At 41.8% G+C, this 26,509-nt stretch overlaps 1 protein-coding gene across 1 annotated transcript; it reads left to right on the top strand.

Annotated features, from left to right (window-relative positions):
• mgab (MAX dimerization protein MGA b) lies at positions 1–26,294 on the top strand. Its single transcript, XM_085372970.1, has 22 exons — positions 1–146; positions 2,025–3,226; positions 5,313–5,766; positions 5,921–6,026; positions 6,227–6,340; positions 6,453–6,569; positions 9,120–9,233; positions 9,410–9,815; positions 11,422–11,599; positions 11,793–12,021; positions 12,162–12,334; positions 12,520–12,715; positions 12,801–13,030; positions 13,774–14,019; positions 14,284–14,545; positions 18,830–19,449; positions 19,766–19,863; positions 19,952–19,997; positions 20,130–20,288; positions 23,976–24,087; positions 24,296–24,979; positions 25,079–26,294. Exons 2-22 carry the CDS (start codon positions 2,061–2,063, stop codon positions 25,945–25,947), a joined length of 6,579 nt encoding a protein of 2,192 aa, XP_085229096.1. The 5' UTR covers positions 1–146; positions 2,025–2,060; the 3' UTR covers positions 25,948–26,294.
• Positions 26,295–26,509: the final 215 nt, after the last annotated feature.

Here is a 26,509-nt window from a genome sequence, read left to right as displayed (position 1 = left end):
CCATTTGCCAGTTTGTGTTTATGTTCGAGGGATTCTCCGAGGCCCTTTTAACGGCGACGGCGACGTGCAACAGTTGGAGCTTCGCCGCTGAACGATACTGTTGCCTCGCTGCGGTCGGCCACGAGGTACCGAAGCGACGCTGAAAGGTGAGGCTTTAGTGAAACCTGCAACTTTTCCAACTTGGTGAGTGGTGGAGCGGGCGGCCTTCCTTCTCCGCGGTGTGTGAGGAAGAAAGAGCTGCTGGTTTAACAACTTAAATTCTTAACGCCGCTTCTTATTGCAGGGAGTGAAATAGTTATACGGGAGTGACGCTGGGAGTTTATATTGTAAACATGGAGGTGATAAGCCGTTTTAGGCTCTCGTTGTGGTGTTTAACACCTTTAGACTTGAAGCATCCGTGTGCCGGCGTGACAATGTGATTAGGAAATTAGAGGAGGGGGGTTAGGACAACAACAAAAAGGGGTTACCTTTATAGTTTCTGGTGTGCCGTTGACCAAGATCATTTCTCTTGGCTTTCAAGGTACAAACGGTGTTAGTGGTTCATCCTTGTTTAAAATGTAGGGCTGTTTTTCCGTCTGTGTCCTGAGCTGGAAGCCCATTGGTCAGTCATACTGAAGTGGTCTCCTGCAATGCAAAGTCCACTTTTCCCCACAGGGCCACGAGAAATTGTTCAAATGATCTGAGCGCTTTTTGATTGTTTATATTTGTAGTATTCGTCTTGAATGGTGTGATGGTGGCTTCAGGAGTTCTTGCGTAGGAGCATTTAACATGTAGTTTAAAATAATCTTATTAGTCTGTTAAAAATTTAGAAATATACGAGTTTTACTTCAGTTTTAGAGACAGAGCAGGTCTTTTAAATGTAGTTTTACATTTTTAACCAAAATAAATAAATAAAAAACCTAGAGATCATCAGAGGAGCACACATAACCCAAGGTTGTAAATAAATTATGTTCCGTCCCCAATTAAGTTTCTAATTAATTTTTCAGGGTATTTGGGGACAGGATGTGCCTTTCTGAAAAACAAAACAAAAAAACACCCCTTGATTAGTGATTTTGTTATTTTTACAGTATGGTCCTGATGAACACAAAGGGACGTTTTTATGATTCGTGCAGATCAGATGTCTTGAAATTTGGTCTGGTTTGCTTACAAAACATTCAAACAGCCGGCAGTCACAGAAACTAGTGGCCGGAGATCATTTAATTTTGACACGATATCAAGTCTTTACACCTAAGATGAGCTACATTCATCTCGAGTCTTCATTTGATTTCACAGTACTTGTGTCAGCGCCTTGAATAATGCCTGTGTCTTTAAGCAGCCCAGTATATGCTGGACTTGTCATTTGTAACACTTACTGTTGCAACACCCTATAGCGATTAGCCAATTCTCAGTAGTGCTGAACAGAGATCTGCTGAGGTGAACATCAGTATATTTTGTTGTTGTTATTATTGTTTACTTCACCATTTCGTGTATGGTAAACAAACACATCTTCACAATAATAAAGTAGCTGAACAGTTTACGAGTCTTTTATCTCTCCATCAGGCCATCTTTGAACATTTTTAGGGACAAACTGATGAGGTACAGCAGATAAACATCGGCAACCGCCATTGGTTAATGTCTTCTTTTTTCAAGTATCAGTCAGATATCAGTCAGCAAGAGCAAAAACCACTGCTCTTTAGATGCATCGGTGCATCCCTGTTTGGCTTCTTTAAGTAAACACACATTTTCAGCGGTCTCTGAGTTGATTGGCACATTTTGGTTGTAATCATTTCTGAATGCAAAGTCTTTACATTTCTGGGTGCAGCTTTCCAGGCTCCTCTTTCCTTCCTGCCACAGTTTGTTCTGCTTGGATGAGTTCTAATTGCATCCTCTCTGATCATTGTTTATATTATATTTGTTCTTCATTTTGTTTTTCTGTCTTTAAAATGAAATTCTGCTGGTTAGATTGTATCAATGTAATACATGTTGTACCTGTGAATGCTGTTATAGCGTACAAATAACGCTGTCTTTTTTTGTTTGTGTGTCAGGTGTCTCATGCAGTGTGATGATCAGAGCCACCGGTGATGTCCGCCTTAGACTCTGAGCTCCCACTCATGGAGGAAAACCAGGCAGTGGAAGGTGAGAAGGGCACCATGCTCAATGCGCCCTTCTCCGCTCCTCCTGCTTCCATTGCTTCTTCAGCTCCTCCGTTCCCAACCTTGACAAGACCTAATTTCACTAGTGATACAGTGAATGAGAGCAAAGCTGTCTCCATGGCGAGTAATGATTCCAGTGCTGCTGTTTCTTCACCTGCTGAAGCTAGCCCAGCTAAATCTGCAGTAACATCAGCTTCTACCTTAGAAGGAACTGTTGAAAAAAGCCCAGAAGCCTTGCATATAACATCCGCATCAGACTCCCTAACGTGCACGGAAACGAGCATCGTCAATATGCCTGAATCAACATCATGGTCATCTGCGTTGCCCGCGACCACATTTGGCAACACGGACATGGAAAAAGACTTTCCTGCGGTGCTGACCTTCAAAGGTGTCAGTGTTGTTTTGGAAAACAACAACGTGTGGAAGCAGTTCTACAAGTGTGGGACCGAGATGATTCTCACTAAGCAGGGCCGACGCATGTTCCCGTACTGCCGATACCGCTTGACTGGCCTGGATCCCAATCAGCAGTACAGTCTGGTCCTGTCCATAGTCCCATCGGGTCAGTACAGGTACCGCTGGAGTGCATCCAGATGGGAAGTCACCGGGCAAGCAGAACATCAAAACCAAGGTCTGATCCGGGCATTTTCACACCATTACTCACCCTGTCGCGGCTCAGATTGGATGAACAGCTTGGTGTCCTTCTACAAGCTCAAACTGACCAATAACTCCCAAGACCAGGATGGTCATATAATCTTACACTCCATGCATCGCTACATTCCTAGGCTTCACATAATACCTGTTCCAGATGGAGGCATGCCCACAGCTGACAAGCCTGTAGTTATGGGACATGAAAGCATGACTTTTACTTTTCCACAAACTGAATTTATGGCTGTGACGACGTATCAGAACTTTCGGATTACCCAGCTGAAAATTAATCACAACCCGTTTGCAAAGGGATTTAGGGAGGACGGGAACAACCCCCGTCTGAACAGAATCGCTAGAGAGGCTCAAGCTATTGTGAAGACGGAATACCAGCCCACAGTGATCGAACCTGCCGAACCCAGTGAAAACCAGGAGGAGGTACTGGATCTGAGGTGGGTTTTGTGTTGTTTCTTCCTTTGTTTTAACATTGGCAAATTGCTGTGTTGTCACAGCAAAAAAAATCGAGAAATGCGTTTTTTGTATTGACACACTGTTACTAACTATTATACTTTTATGTGAGTGCTATACTTTTGTGTTGTTGTGATGGAGTCTAGGTAATTATAAGTGCACGAGTAACTGAACATTTATATTCTATGCATTTAATTGACCTAAAAATCCTACATGATCAAACGGATCACTTAAAGACAACTAAACTGACCAACCACTTTGTTAGTTACACTTCGTTAGTACTGGGTTGGACTCCCCTTATCCTTCAGAACTGCCTTAATTCTTCATGGCAGCAAGGTGCTGGAAACATTCCTCAGAAATTTTGGTCTATATTGGCATGATGGTATCACGTATAGCCCCTTTCTACTGTACCTACTCTGGTTGGTTTGGCTTGGCACACCTCAGCTTGTTTTTTGGGGTTTTTCATTAGGTGCTAGCATCTAGTACCAGGTATATTTTTTTAGTACCTACTCTGCCGGGGATCCGAGCAGTCTTGGGTGATTAAAAATATGACGTCAACAAACTGCATGCAACCAACTGGCCCTTCAGTGACATCGTTCAGTGAGTCATGAGGGTGTCTCCTTACGAAAATCCAAACCACTATTTTTTTTAAACTTGACAATGAGGGAAATGGCTACACAAAAAACACCTTGTTTCCTAAGTCTGCCAAAAAGACATACAAACAGCGAGTATACCATTGCTTCAACGTCCTCCTTTGTAGTGGCATTCGTGTAGCATACAAATGACATCGTGGGACTTTTGGCCGCATTGCTGTAACGACCACATGCACATTAGATTGTACTCAAATGTAATGGAAAACAACCAAAACAGAGTCGAGTCGAGCCTTGCGAAGCCTAGTAGGTGCTAGTGGAAAAGGGGTAATAGTTGCTGCAGATGTGTCTGCTGCACGTCCACCCAAATTTGCTCTGCTGGATTGCGATCTGGTCATTGCCATGTTCAAGAAACTAGTCTGAGATGATTTGTGAAATACGGCGGCCCTGGTCTGCTCAGAAAAAAAATCCCCAGACCGTTACACCACCATCAGGAGCAGTGACAATTATCAGACCAGGTAGTGTTTTTCTAGGCTTCTAGTGTCCAATTGGCACTTGGCAGTCAGTGTGTTGTGCTTCAAGGTTTGACATGTCGTGCATTCAGAGATGCTCTTCTGCATGTGTTTGGCTTCCTGTCAGCTTAAAGCAGTCTTTCCATTCTCCTCTGACCTTTGACATCATTGAGGCATTTTCCACCCAGAGAGCTTGCACTCACTGGATTATTTTCAATTTTTTTGGGCCATTCTCTGTAAATCCTAGAGATAGGTGTGTGGGAAAATTCTCTATAGGTCAGTATTTTCTGGAATACTCAGACCAGCCATTCTGGCACCAACAACCATGCATCATTCAAAGTCAAAGTCACTTTTCTTCCCCATTCTGACGCTTGGTTTGAACTTCCAGTGGGTAGACTTGACCATTTCCACATGCCTAAATGCATTGAGTAGCTATCATGCGATTGGCTGTTTAGATGTTTGTTTTACTGAGCAAGTGAACAGGTTTCCCCAATGAAGTGGCCGATGAGTCTATAAACTCATAGTGTGTGTGTGTGTGTTACATAGAATACACCACAGTGGAACAGCACGCGGTGAATCGCTGCAAAAAACGTCTGCAGCGTATAAACTCAGAATATTTGCACAAGTTCTGATTCATTTATTTTGCAACTCTTCAAATTTAATTGAGGAAATACTTTATATAATAATACAAATATTGCAGTTGTCTTGAATGCAATATAAAAGTATAATAATCAGAACATTTTTGCAAGCTGTTTGTATTGGATTGCATGCATTATTAATTTCTTACTTGACTGCCTCATTAGGTGTAGGAATTTGTGAAATTGCCAGATAAACAGCTGGAAACAGCTTATTAAAATGCCACTGCCACATGCTGCTCCACCTCAAATGAAAGGATTTTGCACTGAGATCATGATTAAATCCACTTGTTTGGTATCAATAACCAATATTAACTTTTATGTGTCTTACAGTGCAAACAGTCAAAATGACTCTGCTTCTCTATCAAATGTGCAAGAGACCCGATTGGTACTGAAGCCCATAATGTCTAAACCTGCTAGAAAAGATGAACCATATGTCCCCTGCATAAGAGGCAAACATGCTCTTGGTGATCTTGTGCTTGTTGCACCCAAGCAAGAAAACGCTGCCACCAGTGTAGCCCCTGAGGTGCAGCAGGACTTAAAAGTATGGATGTCGCCTAAAGCAAGATCTGTGACTGCTAATTCCTTAACGTCTACCCCTGGATCATCACCTCGATTCTGTAAGAGGAGGAAGAAGATGAACAGACGTTGGTCAAATTCCCGGGGAAGAGAGTGTAAAACTGCAGCAGCCTCCTCCACAGTCGTCCACAGCCCATCACTGACAGGCGCTATGCAACCGGAGATGGATGATATAGAAGGCCTGCTGTTTGTGTCGTTCACCTCAAAGGTAAAACACTGAAAGTGATCGCATTGGATGCTCAGAGCACATCGGCATGTTTCCAGAAGGTGTAGTTTCATTTAATAAAGGGAGGAGTGGTTCCTTCAACATTCCACCTGATATCAAATAAATCTTTAAGCTTTAATGCTCTTTTATGTCACAGCAAGCTCTTGAGGTTCATGTCAGGAACAAGATGGTCAGTACCTCATCGTCAGCATCTCCGGCTTCCCTAACAACCCCAGCACCACCGACACAAACAAGCGACCAACGTGAGGATTTTCTTTCTTTCTTTCTTTCTTTCTTTCTTTCTTTCTTTCTTTCTCTTCAGTTAATTAAACTATGGAATAAATATTTTTGTGCCTTTTTTTTATTAAAACCCTGTTTTTCTTTAAATATTATTGTGGAATCTTTAATATACATTTTTAATGTTGTTTGCCCGAATCTGAAATTGTATCTGTGGTGTTGACAGTGAACGTGAATCCAGAGACCGATGAGGCGAAGATGGCTCGTTTCGAGACTGCGCTGCTGAATGAGCTCAGAGTCCACAAACACAGACAAGTTATCCATCCCGTCTTGCAGGAGGGTGAGTATACAACGGGCATAGTCTTTCAAGTTGTTACCTAAGTTTTATAAAATAAACTAAAGCACAAGAAAACAACCCAAAACACTCTCACTGTTTTTACCGTTTCTCTCAGTGGGCTTGAAGTTGAGTTCCTTAGACCTCACTATGTCCATTGACCTGCAGTATTTGGGTGTTTCCCTCCCACTACCACCTCCAGAACACAGCAAGACCACCACTGTGTCTCCTGGTGGTAAGTTGGGCTGAATCTTTGACAGTTTGTGCATGTTTGATCGAGGTCCTTCGATTGCTTCTTTTGCACAATATCTTATGAGTAATTTGTCGTATGCTGTTGTCATAGTAAGAAAATAGGCGGACAAGTATTGCAGAAAACTAATCAACGCGAGACTTGTCGGAAAAGTCCTTTAAATGGTACAGTGACCTATGCAGTAGGTGGAGATGTCAGTGGCAAATTAGAGCGAGTCACATTAGACTTCTTGAATATGGTAAATGGCCTGTATTTGTATAGCGCTTTACTAGTCCCTAAGGACCCCAAAGCGCTTTACACATTCAGTCATCCACACACACATTCACACACTGGTGATGGCAGCTACATTGTAGCCACAGCCACCCTGGGGCGCACTGACAGAGGCGAGGCTGCCAGACACTGGCGCCACCGGGCCCTCTGACCACCACCAGTAAGCAACGGGTGAAGTGTCTTGCCCAAGGACACAACGACCGAGACTGTCCAAGCCGGGGCTCAAACCGGCAACCTTCCGATTACAAAGCGAACTCCCAACCCTTGAGCCACGATCGATATGATCAATACTATATAAAACAAGTTTTTCTGCGTTTTTTAACAACTGCTTGGTGCAGTCACAAAGCTACACAGCAAGTGGTTATATCTACATTTGGCGCAGTTATAAGCCCACTAATAATATTTCATCTAAACTTCATGCTCAGCAGGTTTGTGCATGTTTGGTAAGGTGTCTCTGATAGTAATGTGACAAGTGCAGTTTCCTCCAGACACATTTTTTTTAAAATCTTCTGATATTGTAACAGTTATACATTCCTTTGTTGCATCTTAACTGAACTACTGTAATGCAATGTATGCCGGACTTAGTCAATCATCTCTTGCTCATTTACAATTAGTCCAAAATGCTGCAGCCAGATTCTTGACTGGAAAAAGAGAGATGTTATTACTCCAGTGTTAGCAGTTTTGCACTGGCTCCCTCTGCATGACAGAATCCAATCTTAGAAAGTCATAGAAATATTTAAAAGGTCTTTGAGGCCCGCCTCTCGATCACTCCTGCTCATCCCACAGTTAAAGCTTATTTCAAAGGGAGCTCATGGCTTTGCTGTTGTTGCACCAAAACTCTGGAATGACATCCCAGGTGACCTCATCCGCTGTGGCTGTTTTTAAGTCTTCTGTCAAACTTTTGGAAACTGCTGATTTCTGGAACTGTGATTGGACGATTAGTTGCTTTTGGGTTATTTCATGTAAAAACTCTGAATACAGCAGGATGTTTTCAGGAACCCATTTATTGTATGTTATTTTAGTGTAAAGCAGGCTTTTAAAGGGATTTTAAATTTATAAATGTGCCGTGCCCCTCTCCTCACCCCTGAACTGGTTACGGCAGACAGCTATCCCTCTCTGAGCCTAGTTCTGGGGGAGTTTCTTCCTGTTTAAAGGGAGTTTTTCCTTCCCACTCTCACCAAGTGCTTGCTCATAAGACGACACCTAATTGTTCCAGGTTTCTCTCTTTTATTATAGAATCTTTAGCTTCTAATATAAAGTATCTCGAGGTGACTGTTGTTGTGATTTGGCACGATAACTGCTGTGAGCAGTGAATTAGTTATCACAACTTTTTAATTCTTTATGCCTTTTAGGAAAGCTTGCACTAGCTTCAAAGCAGACTAACTCAGTTCATATTGACTAACTTGGGGAATTGGTGTGCCATGGATGGTTTATTCTTCGATTTAAAGCAAGTTTGATTCATGTGTCTGATTGCAATATACTGGTGAAGCGCTTAGTGCTGCTGGTCACTTATTAGGAGAATTTAGCAAATTATTGAAAACCGAAGCATGGAAAGTCTCCCAGTCTTAACTAGAGATCTATTTTTAAAGTACTGAGTGTGGCCCTAAGATTCGGTGTGTTGAATTTAGCTGCTTTTCTGTTTCTTTCCAGTAAAGTAAAGAACTTCATACATGATCACATGCAGCGGCATTGTAAGAAGATGTTTTAACAGCTTTATTGGAATGAATTAAACTCACAAAAGTACAAAAAGCACCATTTCCCCGGGTGCTTATCGGTACTCCTGTAATAAGGAGTCGGGTACTGACTGGAATTTTAAACATCCTCTGTACCCTTCACCAGCTTCAAACATTCAAGCCAAAGTGATGACAGCCATCACTGCTGACGTCGGCTGCTATGACGCAGAGACCGAAAAGCTAGTTGGAAATCTCAGATTCTTTTTTAGGAGTTAAGATTTGTTGTGTGGGTTTTCAAAGGGTGTGTGTCATATGAGGTTGCAGATCTTTCTTGATGAGTTTGTCAGTCATGCCACATTAAACCTTTGCATAATGTCAAGACAGAAGTGATTAGGTGATGGCTCTTGGGCGATCAGATAAGAAAAGAACAGCTGAAATTGAAGGAGTACAATTTTCTCTTCAGCAAAGAGAATAAAATTGGCATCAAATTCTGATTAAAATTTGTGTTTCTGCTGCAGAACTCAGGCTGGCATTGTTAAAACATAATAGTGTGCTGTGACCTGTAACTAAAGGCATTATGTTTGCTGCACAGATGAGGCACTACCCTTCATCTCCAGAACGGGAAAGACAAGTGACATGACGAAAATAAAGGGGTGGAAAAACAAGTTCGTAAAAGCCAAGGAAACATCGTCTTCCAACGGTGAAGGTAAGGGCTGCTCGTCATATTGTTGCTGCAATGTTCCTTTTATCATGCCGTGGGATTAGTGTAGTCATTCTAATTTCCAAAAGATTAACTGAGCTGAAACCAGCTGAAAGTACTTGTGTCTGATTCATTATTCTTCCTCAATAAATTAAAGTCCCTTTCTTCTTTCTCTCTAAAAGGATTACAAAAGAACCTCTCTGCCTTCTGCAGCAACATGTTGGATGAGTACTTGGAAAGCGAAGCTCAGCAAATCAGCGAGCGCGCCGCTGCTTTCTCTACAAACCCAGAAGGCTCGGTGTCCTATCAGCTGCCCGCTAAAAGCTCCAGCTATGTAAAGACCCTGGACAGCGTTCTCAAGCATCGAAAGGCTCCTTCGAAATTCCCGGTGGGGGCCAACAGGCCTTGTCCCCTATCCCACAAACCACTGCTCTATTCTGCTCTGACGTCACCTGCTCCTCCGCTGGCCACGCCAGCAGCCCCCCATCAAGCAGGAGCTAAATTCACATTCCAGGCTGCGTCCTCGCTGAGGCAGCCGAGTGATGCTTGTGGTTCTAGTAATACCCAGAATCAGGGAGTTTCACAGAGGTAAGGATATATTTTAAATTTAGTCACATTTGATCACATGTTTTGTGTTCTGAATTTGATTGGCTACTGATGTGGCTAAAGGTTATTTGAGTTGAGAATCGATACTTTGTTGCAATAGTAAGAATTTATAATTCCTCTAAGGTGACATTTCTCATAAAATAGATGCAACAAAACCAAAGATTTTTCATTTCAAAATGGGAAAAATGCCACGATGATCACTGATACTGACTTTTTGTATTTGTATTTATGAAAGCCCTCTAAATATACTGATTTACTGTAGTTACCTACATTGTTTTGTAGGTAACTACAGTACAGGTTTAGTATTAGTTGATGCTTTTCAAAACCCAGCTGCAAGTTTTATGCAAGTTTTATCATTTGTCATTTACCAGCTTAAAGTGAATTTCAACTCTCCACCTGCACTCTCAGGACTTTCTTTCTTTTGTGACTTTAATGCACTTTAAATTATTCTTCAATTTATCCACCAAAAGCTTTTTACCCCTCAGCCATAAAAGGCCGATGGGATATTGTCGTCACCCTGACGGTTGGGTGGGTGGTGTGGACACCCAGGTTTGTGAAAGGGATAACTCAAGAACTTGTCTACGTAGGATTTTAAAACCATACCATAGGTGAATCTGCTAAAAGTCCCAGAGGAGTTTGAATCTCAGTTTGACCTTGGTCTGAAGGTCACAGTTAGAGGTCAATTTTTCTATTTAAAAAAAAAGAAAGAAAAAAAAGCAGGAAGTCACCTAGGATTGGGACTTTTCCATTAGTACCTACTAAGATCGACTCGCCACAACTTGACTTGACAATCAAATAGCACCTAATTTGTATGGTCGACACTCTCATGACTCATCGAATGATGCCACTGACCAGGCAATCGGTGGCATGCAGTCTGACGATGTCACATTTTAGTACCTGCTTGGATCACTTGGAACTCCGGCCGAGCAGGTACTATTTTAGTACTTGGTACCAGGTGCTATGACCTAATGGAAAACCATGGCGAACTCGTGAGTCGATCTGAGTAGGAACTAATGGAAAGGGGCTTATTAGGAGTGGTAGCAACAACAACAGAGAGGTAACACTGACAGCCATCAGTATTTTTTCCACTAGTTGTTTATGAGTTTCACAAAACTACGGCGTTATAGTAGACTGTTTTCGAACAATGTAGAATCCATAGTATCTATTAAATTGATATTAGAATTGTATTTATAGAAATATAATTAATAAAATTATTAGAAAGAGGGGAAAAAAACAAAATGTTACATTTTGAGTCATGAACTATTTTGCACTTTTTAAGTCCATTCACTTTTTTTTTTATCAGTTTGTTTGGGTGGTTATACATCTTTATTTATTTTTTTAATCAAAGGTTATAATATCCATCCATTTTCTTCTCACCCATACTGTAGTTTTTGGGTTATCCAAATCCAGCCACATCCAGTGAAAATGACTGCAGTTATTGATCGTGCAACCCCCCTTTTCACCACTACATTGGCGGGCATATACATAGGCTTCCTTGCTTTGTAATTAGTCCTGTAGCTGTAGTTTTGCTTCACATCAGTACATCTTTTCAATGAACAATTCTTCTCATTTCATGTTTCTTCCCCAGGTTGTCAGAGATGAGCTTTGGTCAGAACCAGGGGCCGATGTCCAAACCTTCGGGGCTCACCAAGTTCCAGCACAAGCTGCTGGAAATGGAGACGGCAGCTTTGAACCAGGGCCTCAGCAGAACACAGCTGACTACAGAGAGGCTGTCAGCTGCTCTGACTGTGTTACTGACAAAACAGGTATGTAGCATGTTTGTCCTCTGCAGGAAGTGTAGGAATGTCAGTGACGACTTCATTGTTTCATTCTGTAGTGATGTTTTTCAAAGTCTCCCTGGCTTTTATAATATCAAATGTAAAGGAGGTACATTAAAGAAAAGCACACAAAGTGATTTTTCAAACTCTTTTGATGACTCTCACTTCTCATTTTAACCAGACGCAGCCCAGCCAGATCTTGAAAGTGCCCCCTTCTCCAAATAAAGTTGCTGGACCTGAATGTGGTCAAGAGTTCTGCAGACTCGGCTGTGTGTGTTCCAGTCTGCAGCACCTGAACAGAGGCCATCTCCACTGCAGGCGGCCTGAATGCATGTTTGGCTGTGCCTGCTTCAAACGCAAGATCACTAAGCAGACGTCCACAGGGGAGAGCCAAGAACATCCTGTTTACTGTAAGATCGAGTTCAAGTTATTTCAGTATCATTTGTGTGTTGTTGACGATTTTTTCCCTGATTCTGACCGCAGTCTTTCAGAGTCTTTCTTTGCTCAGTTTGGTCACAAGTGTTAATGAGATACTTTTTGCCCTCCCCAGCGATGACTAATATGGAACATGTGGTCCAGCCTCGCCAAGGCTCACATGCTAATAAACTGTGGAAGCGTAATGGCAGTGATGAGGATCCAGAAGCAGTTTTTGTTCCAAAAATTGCACCCCTCCATGTGGTTACACCAAAGGTCCAAAGACGCAACAGTGTATTTCCACAACCGGTAAAATAAAATTGCTTTTTTTTTTTTTTTTTAATTAAATGCTGATGCTGAAGATTGTTATTTTGCCATATTGATAATTGCTAAGTTTGTCAATTGCAAAAAACAAAGCAAATAAGTTTTTCTTTGTATTTGTTTACAATTTGTCCTGTAATCTCATTAAAAAGAGACTAAAATCTTCATTGCAGATACGTGAAGAAGACAAGGATCCAGTGTATAAATATTTGGAGAGCATGATGACATGTGCTCGTGTAAGAGAGTTCAATAGCAAGCCGCCTCCTCAAGTCACCATAGAGCCTAAGATCTTTGCACCAAACGCCCCAACAAAACCACAAAAAACCACTGACAAGTACTACAGCACTTTACCAACTGTCAACAAAGCAGGTAAGAAAAATAGCTGCACCTTAGTGAAGTGGGATATTAAAGGTGTTTGTAGTTGTTTAAAAACATATTTCCCTGTAACCTCCAGGTGAAAACGCATCTCAGGAAACTGCATGTAGTGAAGTAGGAGCAAGGAAGCAAATACAGATCCAGTCAGTGTGTCGGTGGCAGAACGACCAGAGGATGATCCTGGAGGCTTTATGTCAGCGGATGAATCGTGATCAGCTTTCCCAGCGTTTCTACATTGGTCCTTACCGCATCTGGCCAATCAGCAAGATCATTATGCGGAAGCCCAGCGGCTCCATCGTCACCTACCAGGTACTGAAGATTTGGGTATAGACTATATTAGAAAGAGTTACCCACTGGATTGTGAAATCATGTTTTGATGCCTAAACTCAGGAGCAGTTGTATTTAGTTGTATTAGGCAGTACAAACAATATGTGCAGGCTATGTGTGCTCACACCTTACCATGCCTATAATAACCCTTAATGCTGTTTAAATGGATGGGTTTTTGAAAAAAAATCACTCTTTACAGTTTGGGTGTAGTTAGCTACAGAACCAAAAATGTATTTATTTTTTGGGCCTTTTTACGGTTTTATTTGAAAGGAAGTGAAGAGTGACAGGAAAGCAGAAGGCGAGAGAGACGGGAAAACATGCAAAGGGCTGCATGTCGGATTCGAACCCGGGCCGGTCGCTCTCAGCCATGCGGCATATGGTTGCCTGCTAATTCCGCTGAGCTAAGTGGGCGACTGTTGTTGTGATTTGGTGCAATATAAAGAAAATTAAACTGATTCTGCTTTAAAGTCTGACATTTTAACATCGGCATCTATTGAGTTTGACCAGCTTTGGAAGATGGCCTCAGATGGTCCTTGTGGTTACTACTGTTTGGGCACTTCCCATGTTGCAGTGGCTTCCTCAGTGGCTGCTATCTGTTGGGTGCCTAATAATCCTGCTTTTGACTGTTGGAACATTTGTCCTCACTTTCTTTGCTTTGTTGCTTTTTCGTGTGATGACGTGATGTACGGCGTTCTCTACAGTTCTGTACTTTTTTTTTTCTATAGGTGCAAATTAGCAAACCATCAAAAGCCAGTGATTGTGATGATGATGATGATGAATGTGACAGTGATGAGGAAATGCATACCAGTAAAGGCCTTGATGAGAACACTGATGCAGAGGAGGAAGATGGCCAAATCGAAGAGCCGCAGATGTGGTTTGGAGTGACACCCTTTCTGAGTGGAGTGATGCCTGCAGGAACGCTGAGAGCCGAGAGAAAACCTGCTGGTTACCAAGCACCTGGACTTATACAGGTAAGGGCTTTGTAAAGTTGGATCAAATACATCCATGTGCCTGGGAATTTTTAAATTCTCCGTTACAGATTGTCACTGGAAAAAATTTGCACTGAGGTTTGGATGTTGAAGGGGGAAAAAATGTGATTTGCATTCAGTAATTGGATTTATCCTTTGGAAAAGCTAACAGTGTGTGGCTATTTAAGGACTAACAAACACACAGCTACACCAGCTGAAATATACAGGTACTTTCTAAAATATACATATGCATTCCTTCCACTGCAGGTAAATGGCAAATCCTACAATCAGGCCAGACTGCAGCTTGGAAAGATGGGATCTTTGCATCCAGCTAACCGCCTTGCTGCCTACGTCACAGGACGACTAAATGCTTCAGTTGATGTTCCTCAGAAAAATTCTCAGAAATCAGACTCTACACATAAAACCAGCACTCCAAAAACTGGCACCGTAAAAGTTGCAAGCTCATTAGTCAGTCCAAGTATCGCTGCAAGGAAAACTACTGATCTGAAGACACTAACGCCGTCACCAGGTAAGCTTGTCTCTCTGTTGCTAGACCACAGCAGAGGCACTTTGTTTTACATACCTGATCTGCTTTATTCAAAACTACCACCTCCTAAATGTGCTGCCTGTTCTTCCCTTTCTCTGGCTTTCTAGTGAAAATCAGAATTCATTTAAAAATCACATACAAAGCCTTAAATGGTTCAGGTCCTTTTTCTGCAGCAGTGCTAGAGCTGACTGTGCTTTTGAGGTTGTAGCGGCTAAATTTTGAAACTCACTTCCTCAGCCCATCACGTCGGTTAAATCAGCGGTTTGCCTTTTGACTGCTGAAAACTCATTTTAGCTTTTCCTTGGTTCATCACCCATTCCTGTAATTCACACCGAATACTTGCATGTAAGTGTGTGTGCATATAAACCAATAGAGATACTATGCACGAGGTTTGTTTTTATTCAAACTGTGAAGCAATTTGTAACTGCGTGCTTAAGATATTCGCTGTCTTTATCATCGTCTTAAAGGACGTGATGCTGAAAAACAGGACAGTGTGTTTGGAAAGGCTCTTAGTAAATGTGGTTTTTCACGTGTTCTAGCTGAGCAGAAGCTAAAACTGTTTTTAGTATAGTCATGTGAAAAAAGTCCACCACTTTTATGTCCGAGATTTAGTGCATAATAAAACATTTGATTCTTACCAGGCTATAAAATTCTGAAATACCGCCTCACATGAATAGCAGAAATATGTGTGAAAAGCTAAGTACACCCAATCATACAGTAACTTGAAGTAATTGATCTCTGTGTGTCTTTACCAGTATCCCACGTTGCTGTGGAGGAATTTTGCCCCACTCGTTTTTACAGTGTTGCTTCAGTTCATTGAGCATTCATTTATGCACAGCTCTCTTAAGTTCCCATCACAGCGATCCAATCATGTTGAGGTCTAGACTTTGACTGGGTTAGTGCAACACCCTGATTTTTTTGTTTTCAGTCATTCTGCTGTAAATGACAGTGCTGGGGATCATTGTCCTGTTGCATGACTCAGTTTTGGCTGAGTTTTAGCTGTTAGACAGATGGCCTCACGTTTGACTCTGGAATACTTTGGTATACAGAGAAGTTCAGGGTTGACTTAGTGACTCCAAAGCACTCAGGTCCTGTGTAGAGATGGGAATTGATAAGAATTTAGCGATTCCGATTCCTTATTGATTCTCATTGGCTCCACTTTGAGTCACCACCACCTCTAAGCAGCGTATCAAAGACATTACATTTATGCAAATTAATTACATGCTGAGTGTTCAAATCTTTGTGAATTTTGGAGATTTTTGTTGTGATCAGTGTTGGGGTCATTCTTTTTTTTTTTTTTTAAAGTAATTATTGCATATATGCAGAACACTTTTCTTAAAACTAATGCAGTACGGTAGTTAATTACACCCACGATAAAAACAGTTGTTATACTACTCGTTACGTTGCTTTCATGTTACTCTCTAAAATGATCTGAAACACACTGTCTCATAACTGCCATTTAAAAATATAAACATACAGGCTACAACCCCACACACCAACACAAATACCTATCCCGATGAGGACAAGTGTGATCTTTCTCTTAGTATTTAGGTACGTACACAAAGCCGACAGCACAAGTCAAAGATGAAAACCAGTACAGATTTTAAAGCGGTTGTCATGGTGATTCTACTGTAGAAACATGAGCCGGTAGAAACTGAGGTCATCAGTTTGTTACCTGTTGAAGTTCAGCAGTGGCTTGTTTCTGTCCTAGAGCAGTCTCCACTTTACAATCGCACTCTCAGCCTTTTGTGCAATGAAAATAAAATAATGTCCATATCCACTATTTTCCAGTTCTCTACAAGAACCGATTCTCAATTCCAATTCCTGCAAAACAATACCAAATTACCACCCCTACACCACCATGCTTGTCAGTTGGTATTTGGTTTAGGCTAAACATGGTGCTGTGGTTTATGACAATCAGCATCTCCACTTTGATCTTTCCATTCCCATTGTTCCTTGTGGTTTGTTCAGATGCAACTTCACAAACTTGAGCTGTGCTGCCATGTTCTTTTTAGAGAGAAAATCCTTTTTCACCACAACCCTCCCAAACAAGCCATGACAGTATTTGTTGTACTGTCATGAACTACTTGCAGTTTCTCCGATCATTGCACAGTCTGACCTTAGGGTGAATTTTCTGAGATATCTACTCCTGGGGCCTGTTCTTCGTACCTCGCTAAGTAAGTTAGCTGGATTAGATTGTTGACGATTTTGCGTGATCCTGGATCGTTCGGTTCCCCGAAGCTCATCCGGGACTTGCTGTCATAGCAACAGAGCCGTAAGCGTAAACCTGCTCGGGAGCAGGTTCACTTTATGTAAACAGGATTAGATCGCGGCCACGCAGGTATGTCCGCTTCATTTATACGAAAGCAACAGCGATATTCCACCACTGTTTCACCATAAATAAATAACATCAATGTAACTAAAGATAATGCAGCACTTGATCCTTTTATTGATGTCACACAGATACATACAGGTCATTTCCTAAAAAAGGGAAATGTACTATTAACATTCTATTACATGTATGTGATTATTACAGATGTAATTCATATTTCAGAGTAGTAATTGTAAATTACTTCGTGTAATCAAGATGGGAGACCACGGCTATAAAAGCGAAGGTGGATTTGGGAAGCCTGTCGCAGCCATGTCCTGTCCGTATACGCGACCAACCCATTGCGGAAGGTGCAAGATTGATAAGGAGAGTCCTCAGAATTCAGCGTATATTGCGGGATAGACAGGATCCTTTAGCTCAGCGCGACAGTGTGCTCATTGAGAGATATCGATATTCCCGTGAGGGTATTATTTACTTAACCAACTTGTTGACGAGGGGGTGCAGGACCACCACCTGTCTTTTTTTGCTCTGCCCTTTTCTTGGTTGCTGTTATGAACAAACAAACAGATTATTACAGGGTCCCTTGCCAAGAGACGAAAAGCAATATAAGAGCAATATATTACCATTCTGTAGAATACTCCTGTATTTCACTTTTACTTGTTCCCATGTTCTTGTGGGTCCTGTTGTGGCTCTAATGTGAAAGGGGATATAATATAACATATTATAATATAATATAATGCCATATGATATTGGACAATATAGTGTCATATGATAGATCTACCCTACCGCCTACTGGTGTTGGCCAGAGGGGCCGATGGCGCGATATGGCAGCCTGGCTACAACCGTAGCTGCCTCCACCAGTGTGTGAATGTGGGAGTGAATGAATAGTGGTATTGTAAAGCGCTTTGGGTGCCTTGGAAAGCGCTATATAAACCCAATCCATTATTATTATTATTATTATTAAATTACCTACGAGTTTGATTTGTCAGCAACTTTCTGCCACCCCTCTCTCCTTGCTTTTGCAGCCTTTGCAGTGTTCTCTTGCGTTTTAATTAAACTCTGAAACTCCTGAAATCCCTCAATCAAGAGTTTTTGCTCTGCTGCCGGAAAATACCGAGCGCGCTCCTTCGACATTTTCGCCGACCAATCAGCGGGTTGCCGATCAATGTTTCTACTATCGATGCGTAGCCCCTTTTACGACACCCAGTGATGTCACATTACTGCGTCCAGCTGTACTAATCGTCAACAGCAGGTGTGTTCGGGGAACCGGATTAGCGAGCTCACGGTTAGCGCGATAGTTTGGTCTTGGATGTGTCATTTGATCTTGGATGTAGTAAGCGACGTACGAAGAACAGGCCCCTGGAAAGATTGACAGCTGTCTTTGATGTTTTCTACTTGTAAATAATCATTCTTACTGTAGAATCATGGTCTTTTAAGCCATCAGAGACTGATGGGGAACAGTTGGTTCTCTAAGGTGATTGCTGATGTCTCTCCTCCTTGGAATTGTGAATGCGCTAGACCTGCAAACTACCAAACCTTCTGCTTTTATAGAGGTGCTCAACCTTACTGATGATCTGTTAATAAAGTGCCTTTGGTTATCAGCAAATGGCTTCTTCTCTTAGTTTTGATCGAAGCAGTAAAAGAGTACTTACGCTTTTTTAGTTTGCTTTTCCTTCTTAGCTTGATTTTTGTTGAATAAATAATAGGACAGTGTAAGATGTCAGCTGGGGTTGTATTTATATAACATTAAGTTGTGGTAAGGACCAGATGATTTGTTAAAGCATTAGAATTGATAGAGGGTAGATGAACCTCAAGAAGTGACATCAGCTTAATCAAATAGAATAGAAGTAAACATGTATCGCTAAAAACACAGTTTTGTTAAAATAATGCAAATATTATCATCTCATCATGCTGAACTAGTTTTTTCTTTTTTTCAGTTTTCTTATTCCCTCCATGCCTCCAGAGCAAGGGACGCATCTCATTGGGGCAACAGTCACAGAAATCATCCAACATCAGCTCTGTCCAATCACTTTCCTCAGGCCAACACAACTCAGACTCTTCCTTCCAGAGCAGCTCCTCCTCCTCGCCTGTCTCGCTCACCGTCTCACAATCACTGAAAAGCCCCAGCTTTTTAGGACAGAGTGGAACCTATTCTTTCAGGATCTGCCCTCCGTCCAACCAGGGCACCGGAGGACAGAAGCTACCTGGTGTCTCCCTGCCCGGGGGCTTTACCCTCATTCAGCTCCCAGCGCCCGGAGCTGATGATGCAGCACAACAGTCAGGACATCTAAAAGCATCAAACATGGCGAACAATGATGTCCTGTTAAAAAAAGACGGTGCAGCTGGGTGTCCTGCTGCGGACACAGTGAACGCAGTCAAGAGCTCTTTAAGCAGCAAATTAGCAGAGCCCGGCTCCTCCCCTGAGCTGGTTTGTGATGGGAAGATCGCGTCAGACGAGGGCGATGAGGCCAACGGCAAGCAGGCAGAATCAAACCTAGACATCGCTTCAGACACAAGTTCCTACTCATCAGACAGTGAAGGAGAGGGAGACGAAGATGTAAGTTTGAGAATTACACTTGTTTTTTATTTTCTTTGAGTGCTTAGTGATTTATTTTAATGGAAGGCCCTCTAAACTGTAAGTGGACAATGGTTTATTATAAATGTAAAGATAAAAAAATCAGCTGTCAGCTCATAGAAACAAATCAGTCCAACTTTAAATACATGTAAAATTTAAACTGGGTGCAAAAATTCAAATTGGTTCATCTTTAACTCTAATTATAAAAACACTAAATTGCTTTAGAAAATATGAAAAAGTAGTCGGCCTAATCCTGACGTTGTTTGAAAAAGCTCATCATGAATGATGTTGTCTTCAGGATGAGACGGTGGATGTTGAGACTGTAGAAGAAGTGAAACAACAGATGGCCATCGCTAAACTGAAGAAAGCTCTTTCCAAGGGAGTACTGCAATCACGGTAATAAAAAATGAACATCTGGATGTTGAAATTAAAGCATAAAATTGTTATTTACCGTCACAGCTGAAATTTGTTTATCATCATTTAGAGATTCCAGAGAAGATTTGGGATCATTTTTGGAACTCGACTCCCAGGTAAGACAAGCGCCAGCTTAGACCGCCATATTTAATTGCCCTCACTTTATATAGCTATAGTAGGAACACAGTTCTTTGTATTATAAGGCAGTATGTATAGTGTGTTTTGAGTTTTCACTGCATCTCCTCCAGGATCTCATTGATTGTGGTGAGACAAAAACCAAAAAGAGGCGCGAGAACCACACAGTGCTAGAACGGCTGAGAAGATCGGAACAGCGAAACCTCTTCGATAAACTCCAGGCTGTCCTACGGAGTGACCCAAGAGCTCCCAGGCTCCGCCTCCTGTCATTGGTTAGTTCTGCATGCTGCATTTTTCCTTCTAAAGTGGAAACTGCAAGACAACTAATGGGAAAATGTAATTCCACTGAAGGTTGTGTGCACTTTCTACTACTTTTTAATACTTTTTATCACAATAACAAGGTCATGTTCTCATTAAGTTGTCCAGAAAGATAAACGTAGATTTGAGTTCCTGTCAATGGAAAAACATGTGGGAGTTTCCTCTGGTCCGAATCAGTTTGAGTTTGTAAACTTGTAAATTGTTGCTAGCACGTACAGACCTTTGCATATATATGTAGCACCGTCTCCCCCCCCCCTCAGGTTGTCCCCTTCATCTTATGCCACCAACATGAGAAAACGAATCCCACAACTGTCACATTTAGATTCAGAAGCCACTACACTGAAAGGAATACATGGGCCGCACATGTGGTCACAGAGCACAAATAAAAATAAGAGTAAAGGAAGCTTGCAGAGGAAAAATTATATGGTGATAGTTAATTAATTTTACTGGGTCAAATTCTCCTTAAATATGACACACTTGTGGTTTAGTTTTTACATTTTTTTAAACGTTTTAAAAAATCAGTTTTACAGTGAAGTCTTTTTAGTTTAGGGTTTTTTTTGTTTGTTTGTTTGTTTGTTTGGTTGGTTGGTTGGTTGGTTGGTTTTATGGGCCCATATTCAGCAAAAGAAAGTTCTCTTTTTTAATCTTTACTCAGACTTGTTTAAACATTTGTTTGGTTGCCCCCTTCCGGATTTTCTATGTTTTTGTATGTTTTTCAAACTTAAATGTTTTAGATCACAAAATAAATTTAAATATTAGACAAAGATAACACAAATAAACACAGGATGCCATTTCTAAATAAAGGTGTTTATTATTAAGGGGGGAAAAATGTAAACTTACATGGCCCAAGAAATAACTGTGGTAATCACATCTTTGGAAGGCTGCGTTCAATTTCTCTCGCCACACCCAGGCCTGATAACTGTTCTTAACTCATTCACTGTAGGGCTGAACGATTATGGAAAATAATCTAATTGCGATTTTTTTGCCCCAATATTGCGATTGCGATGCGATATGCGATTATTTTTTAAGGTATTTGTCTTCTGTATTATTAAACAAAGACAAGCAATACATCATATAGTATGGCCAATACTATATTACATTAATTTTAAACTGTTCTTTCCTGGAAGACAGACCTCTGTTATGATGACATGAGGTGATGCATGAATTGATGACTGACATTTTTATTTAACTTCTTCAATCACAACAGTATATTTGAACATACACAATAGTTTATTTTTAGCTTACAAACATCTGAGCATAAAGTGCTGACAAGGAACCCTGGTGTAAATATTAAAATGAAAGTCAGTACAATGTGCAGATTGCAGAAATATACATAAAAAAAATCAGTGGCTTTACCACACTCAGTTTTTCGACATCTGTGAACTACTAGACAGTCATTCAATTAAAAAATAATATTAAATAAATAAAACTAATAAATAAAAAATACACACATCTTACTGATCTCTGCAGTCAGTAACATTACACATAAAGTGCAAACATAATAGCAATTGTATAAACACACACACAAACACGCCTTTAAAGTTTAAAGGCGTGAAATTGGACGGTCTAGCCTTCTGATTAGCTAATCAGAAGGCTAGTTCTGATTAGCGTCACCGCTGTCTCCGTGGAGTTTAATAAACTCGGCCGTCTGCTTCTTGCTATCTAAAATATAACCAGACACTGGTGTAAATTCTCGACTGTCTCATACTTCTGTTTAATAAGTTTTCTGTTTGACGTTTAGTCAGCTGTGTGAAAACCAAGGAGGAACCCACTCGGGGGATTAATAAAGTTTTATTTTATCTAATCTAATAACTTTAATCTCAGCCAAACCGATTTACTCACGAACAAACAAAACACTGAAAAAAGCCCAACAATAACATTTTTAGGTTGTCTAAGTGACTTATATATTACGTTTAACCCGAGCAGCGAAACTCCGCGGTGATCTGAAAATGATGTGCCGGGAGTTGTGCCGTTCTCGGCCGCATCAGTAACCCTCGAGCTCCCGGCTAGCTGTCGAGCTGGTGGGTAGCAGACGCCTCTGAAAACGTCGAAGCACTTTTGCAAATATGGGATATCTTGATAAACCGAGCAGATATTTGATGTTTACACAACTACTTTCTCGCCTGAAAATATGTTAAAAGTTTATTTTGTGACCCAGAAAGATTAGTATGAGTAATTTTAAAACTTAGTAGCGGCCGCCATTGCTGGAAACTGGAGTTTGGCTGGGCCGCGCTATGAATTCTGGGATATGGTAGTAATTTGGACAGCCTTCGGCGCGTCGCTGTGACGTAATCGGTCTACAAATGCGGCCTCAGGAGGATGCAGCCCATGAATTTGGACATGTCCAGAGTATAATCGCAGCCTTTGCGGTTAGAAAATTTCACTTGATCATGTCGCGATATTATCGCAAATGCGATATATCGTTCAGCCCTAATTCACTGCCAGCCATTGGCAGTGAATGAGTTAAACCCATTGACTCATTCACTGCCATTGACGGCTATAGACGTCAATGGCAGTGAATGAGTTAATCAAGAAATCACTTAAATAGAGCCTGTGTGACAAAGCGGAGAAGACCAAAAGATCCTCAAAAGCCAGACATCATGCCATGATCCGAGGAAATTCAGGAACAAATGAGAAACATGGTAATTGAGATCTCGCAGTCTGGAAAAGGTTAGAAAGACATTTCTAAAGCTGTGGGACTCCAGCGAAGCACACAAATGGTAAACCTACCCTGGAATTACCAATCAACCAAGATTACACAAGAGCCCAGGGACGCCTCATCCAAGCTCTTGCTGAGCAAAAAGAACATAAAGGATCATCTTAGTTTTGCCTCTTTTGGAAAAAAACAAACAAACTCTGGACTGATGAGACAACAGGTGAACTTTTTGGAAGGTGTGTATCCAATTATATCTGGTGTCAAACTAACATGAAGGTGTTTTAAGAAAAGGAACATACAAACAGTAAAATATGGTGGTGGTTGTGTAATGGTCTGGGGGTGTTTAGCTGCCTCAGCAAAATGCCATCTACCAAAACATCCTGAAAGAGAATGTCCGAGCAGCTGTTCGTGACCTCAAGCTGAAGCACACACTGGTTCTGCAGTAGGACAGTGACCCAAAACACAGCAGCAATACCACCTCTGATTGGCTTAAGAAAAACAAAATGAAGACTGTGGAGTGGCCGGGCCAAAGTCCTGACCTGAATCCGACTGAGATCCTGTGGCATGACCCTAAAAAGGCGACTCATGCTCAAAACCCCTCCGATGTGCTTGAATTGCAACAATTCTGCAAAGATGAGTGGGCCAAAATTTCTCCACAGCGCTGTAAAAGACTCATTGCCAATTACTGCAAACGCTTGATTGTAGTTGTTGTGCTAAGGCTGGGCCAACCAGTTATTAGGTCTAGAGGGCAATCACTTTTTCACACCAGGTCATGTAGGTTTTGATTTTTTTCCCCCTTAATAATAAACACCTTCATTTAGAAACTGCATTTTGTGTTTACTTGTGTTGTCTTTGTCAACTATTTAAGTTTGTTTGATGAAAACATAGGAAATCAGGAAGGGGGCAAACACTTTTTCGCAGATCTGTAGGTGTGAGTTTTTGGCCTCACCGTCAACACTCGTTTTTGCCATTTTGTGTTTTTTAGGCCCAGAAAGAAATTCAGAGCCTGGTTAGGACCTCCAAACATCTAGAACAGGCAAAGAAGATGCTGACGCAGATACAGTCGGGCTATGTAGAGACACTCTCTCAGTTGTCTGGTATGTACACTCTGTGTTAATGCACCTTTTCTTGCCCTGTATTGGTTTTTGTACTGTTTGAATGCACTGAGTTTGCATGGAGAATAACTCGAAGCTTGCTATCCAGCACTTGTGTACGACATCCTGCTCTTGTGTCAACATAGAGACTTGATCGCCAGCAGATCTGCTTGTCACTAACTTTCTGTTTTTTCAAATATAACATTTTTAGGAAAGTCTCAAAATGTGATCAGGCACAAACTAAAGGAGGTGTGCGAAAAACAGAAAAGGAAAGAGAAGACGGTGAAGTGGACGCCTTTCTTTTCCCACCTGCTACAGTCCAGAGCCGCTTTACTACAAGCCAGTGCTCCCAAGTCTAACCCCACGCCCTCATCTTCAGTACAGCCTGACGTCGGGGCTCCTTCTCAGGCTAACACAGCCACAACTCCACACAATTTAAAAACGATGATAACCCTGCTCCAGCCTCTCATGCGAAAAGCTCCAACTGAATCCTGTCCAAAGACACCTGTATCTAAACTTGTGCCTCTGCTGGTATCCTCTCCAGCTCAGGTTGCGAACGCTGCACCCCGGTCCCAGGTGAAAATTGAGCAAGGTGACCATGTGGCCTCAGTCCAAGAGAAAAAGTCTCCATCAAACTTAGAAGTCAAACAGAAAGTTTCTGGAGAGCCAGACCAGGCTACTGGTTCCCACATTTCCAGTTCCCAAACAGATCAGCAGTCTCAAGACCCGCCCGGTAAAGCTTCACCTCAGGCCCCCACAGCCAAAGAAGGAGCCTCACCTGTATCCCCAACAGCTAACTGCACCAGCACCAAGGTTCACACTCCAAAGCCTCTGGCTCTTCCTCTTATTCGCTCCAAGACTGGCAGGCTCATACTTCCCTCATGTCTGAAACCAAGTAAGCACTTTGATCAGTTAATACACCAAATTTAAATTATCTTCCATTTAAATGTGTTACTATAATATTATTGCATATGTTTGTGTTTTTATCTTACAGTTGGCCAAGGCTTCTATACACTCATGGTCATGAAACCCAGGAAGAATGAAGAGGAAGGTGATGCTAGCTCTTCAGCTAAGATGAAGCTATTTGAGCCATCAGACGCTACCATATCTGCATCAGACCTGCCTTTGGATTCGGAAACTGGGCATAACCTCAAGAGCAAAACGGCATCTTCAGATTCCGATTCGAATGTTTCGGGTGTAATTTCCCCCCAGGCTGAGCTTGCCACCCTTAACAAATCAATGTTTGTGCCTTCAGTGGATCTTAAAGCTACAGAAAACAACATTGAGGGCAGCACAGGTGCAGGCATGAGCACAACTCTTCCAGCTGCCCACTTGAGGTTTAATCGTGTGTGTTCTGTCAAGTCCGAGGCCGATCCAAGCCTTCCAGAAGCCCGTCGAGGAAGGGGCAGGCCTCGAAGGAACCCTGCAAGTACTGCTGTGGGTGAAAAGGAAAAGTGTAGTGTGATAGAAGAGACCAATAAATGTGTCAGCAAAGGTGAAATATCTGTGCTGCTTGAAGAGAAACAAAGTAAAAAAATTACTTTGGAAGAGACCAAGAAGGAAGCTGAGGGCCTCGCAGGCAATGTCGGTAAAGTAGCAGATATTCCTGTGCCAGTCAAACGACCCAGAGGAAGGCCTCCGAAAAGAAAGTCGGCACCAGTTAAGCGTCCTGCAAGTAGTCCCCTCAGATCCAGCTCTAAGAAACTTAAATGCAATCCCTCCGCTAAGGCAACTGAAAGCCCTACCACCAAGACGTCGAGGCCTTTAACACGCGGTGCTTTAGGAAAAGACTTCCCCAGCGCAAAGAAACGGTCCTGGATAGACGTAGAAAAAGAACTGGAACCTGACCTAGAATTTGCATAGTTGTAACAAACGTCCTTTCACTACAAAAACGAATCTACGCTCTGAGTCTCACACTGAAATCTCACTCATGACTAAAGATGTCTTCACATGTGAACTCTGGACTCCGAATCACATCGGAGCCTTTGTGAAAGTCGTCTCTTCTCACATGTACAACACGGCAGGAGGCGGTTTGCTTCAGACACCTTCTCATTGTTAGGTTTAAGTGAAGGCGCTGCCTGGGACCAAGCAGGTAAGGGTGCATCCACCTGCCCTCTATGCTATTCTCACATGGGCACAGTTGATTGAAGCAGGAGTTTTTGTTCTGGGAAGCTGGTTGTAAAAGACTAATTTGTGTGTAAATGAACTAAGGATGCAGCATCTTTTTCTAACATCATCTTCACAGTCTTACTTGAAGTTTCTCTGCTTTCTGCTGATATTGGCAGCTCGAGTCACGTGTGTCAATGAAAGTGTCACCAAATGTGCCTGTCTGAAAAAGCCAAAGGATCAGGGCCACAGATAATAACTGCTGCTCTTTTCTGAACTCAGTGGACTTCTTTCATAATGTAGAGAAAGGCTGATTTAT

The sequence above is a fragment of the Diplotaxodon limnothrissa genome, linkage group LG15, assembly GCF_057381915.1.
Source record: "Diplotaxodon limnothrissa isolate DT_005_m linkage group LG15, D_limnothrissa_male_GT1.1, whole genome shotgun sequence".
Taxonomy (NCBI): Eukaryota; Metazoa; Chordata; class Actinopteri; order Cichliformes; family Cichlidae; genus Diplotaxodon; species Diplotaxodon limnothrissa.
The sequence above is the reverse complement of the archived record's forward strand: the minus strand, read 5'-3'. Positions and strand labels throughout refer to the sequence as shown.

What these genes read in the sequence shown, in the direction of transcription:
- mgab (XM_085372970.1), top strand. Translation starts at nt 2,061, where the DNA reads ATGTCCGCCTTAGACTCTGAGCTCCCACTCATGGAGGAAAACCAGGCA. An exon ending in GACACAAACAAGCGACCAAC is followed by an intron (nt 6,027 to 6,226) that starts GTGAGGATTTTC and finishes TGGTGTTGACAG; the next exon opens with TGAACGTGAATCCAGAGACC. An exon ending in AAGGGAGTACTGCAATCACG is followed by an intron (nt 19,864 to 19,951) that starts GTAATAAAAAAT and finishes ATCATCATTTAG; the next exon opens with AGATTCCAGAGAAGATTTGG.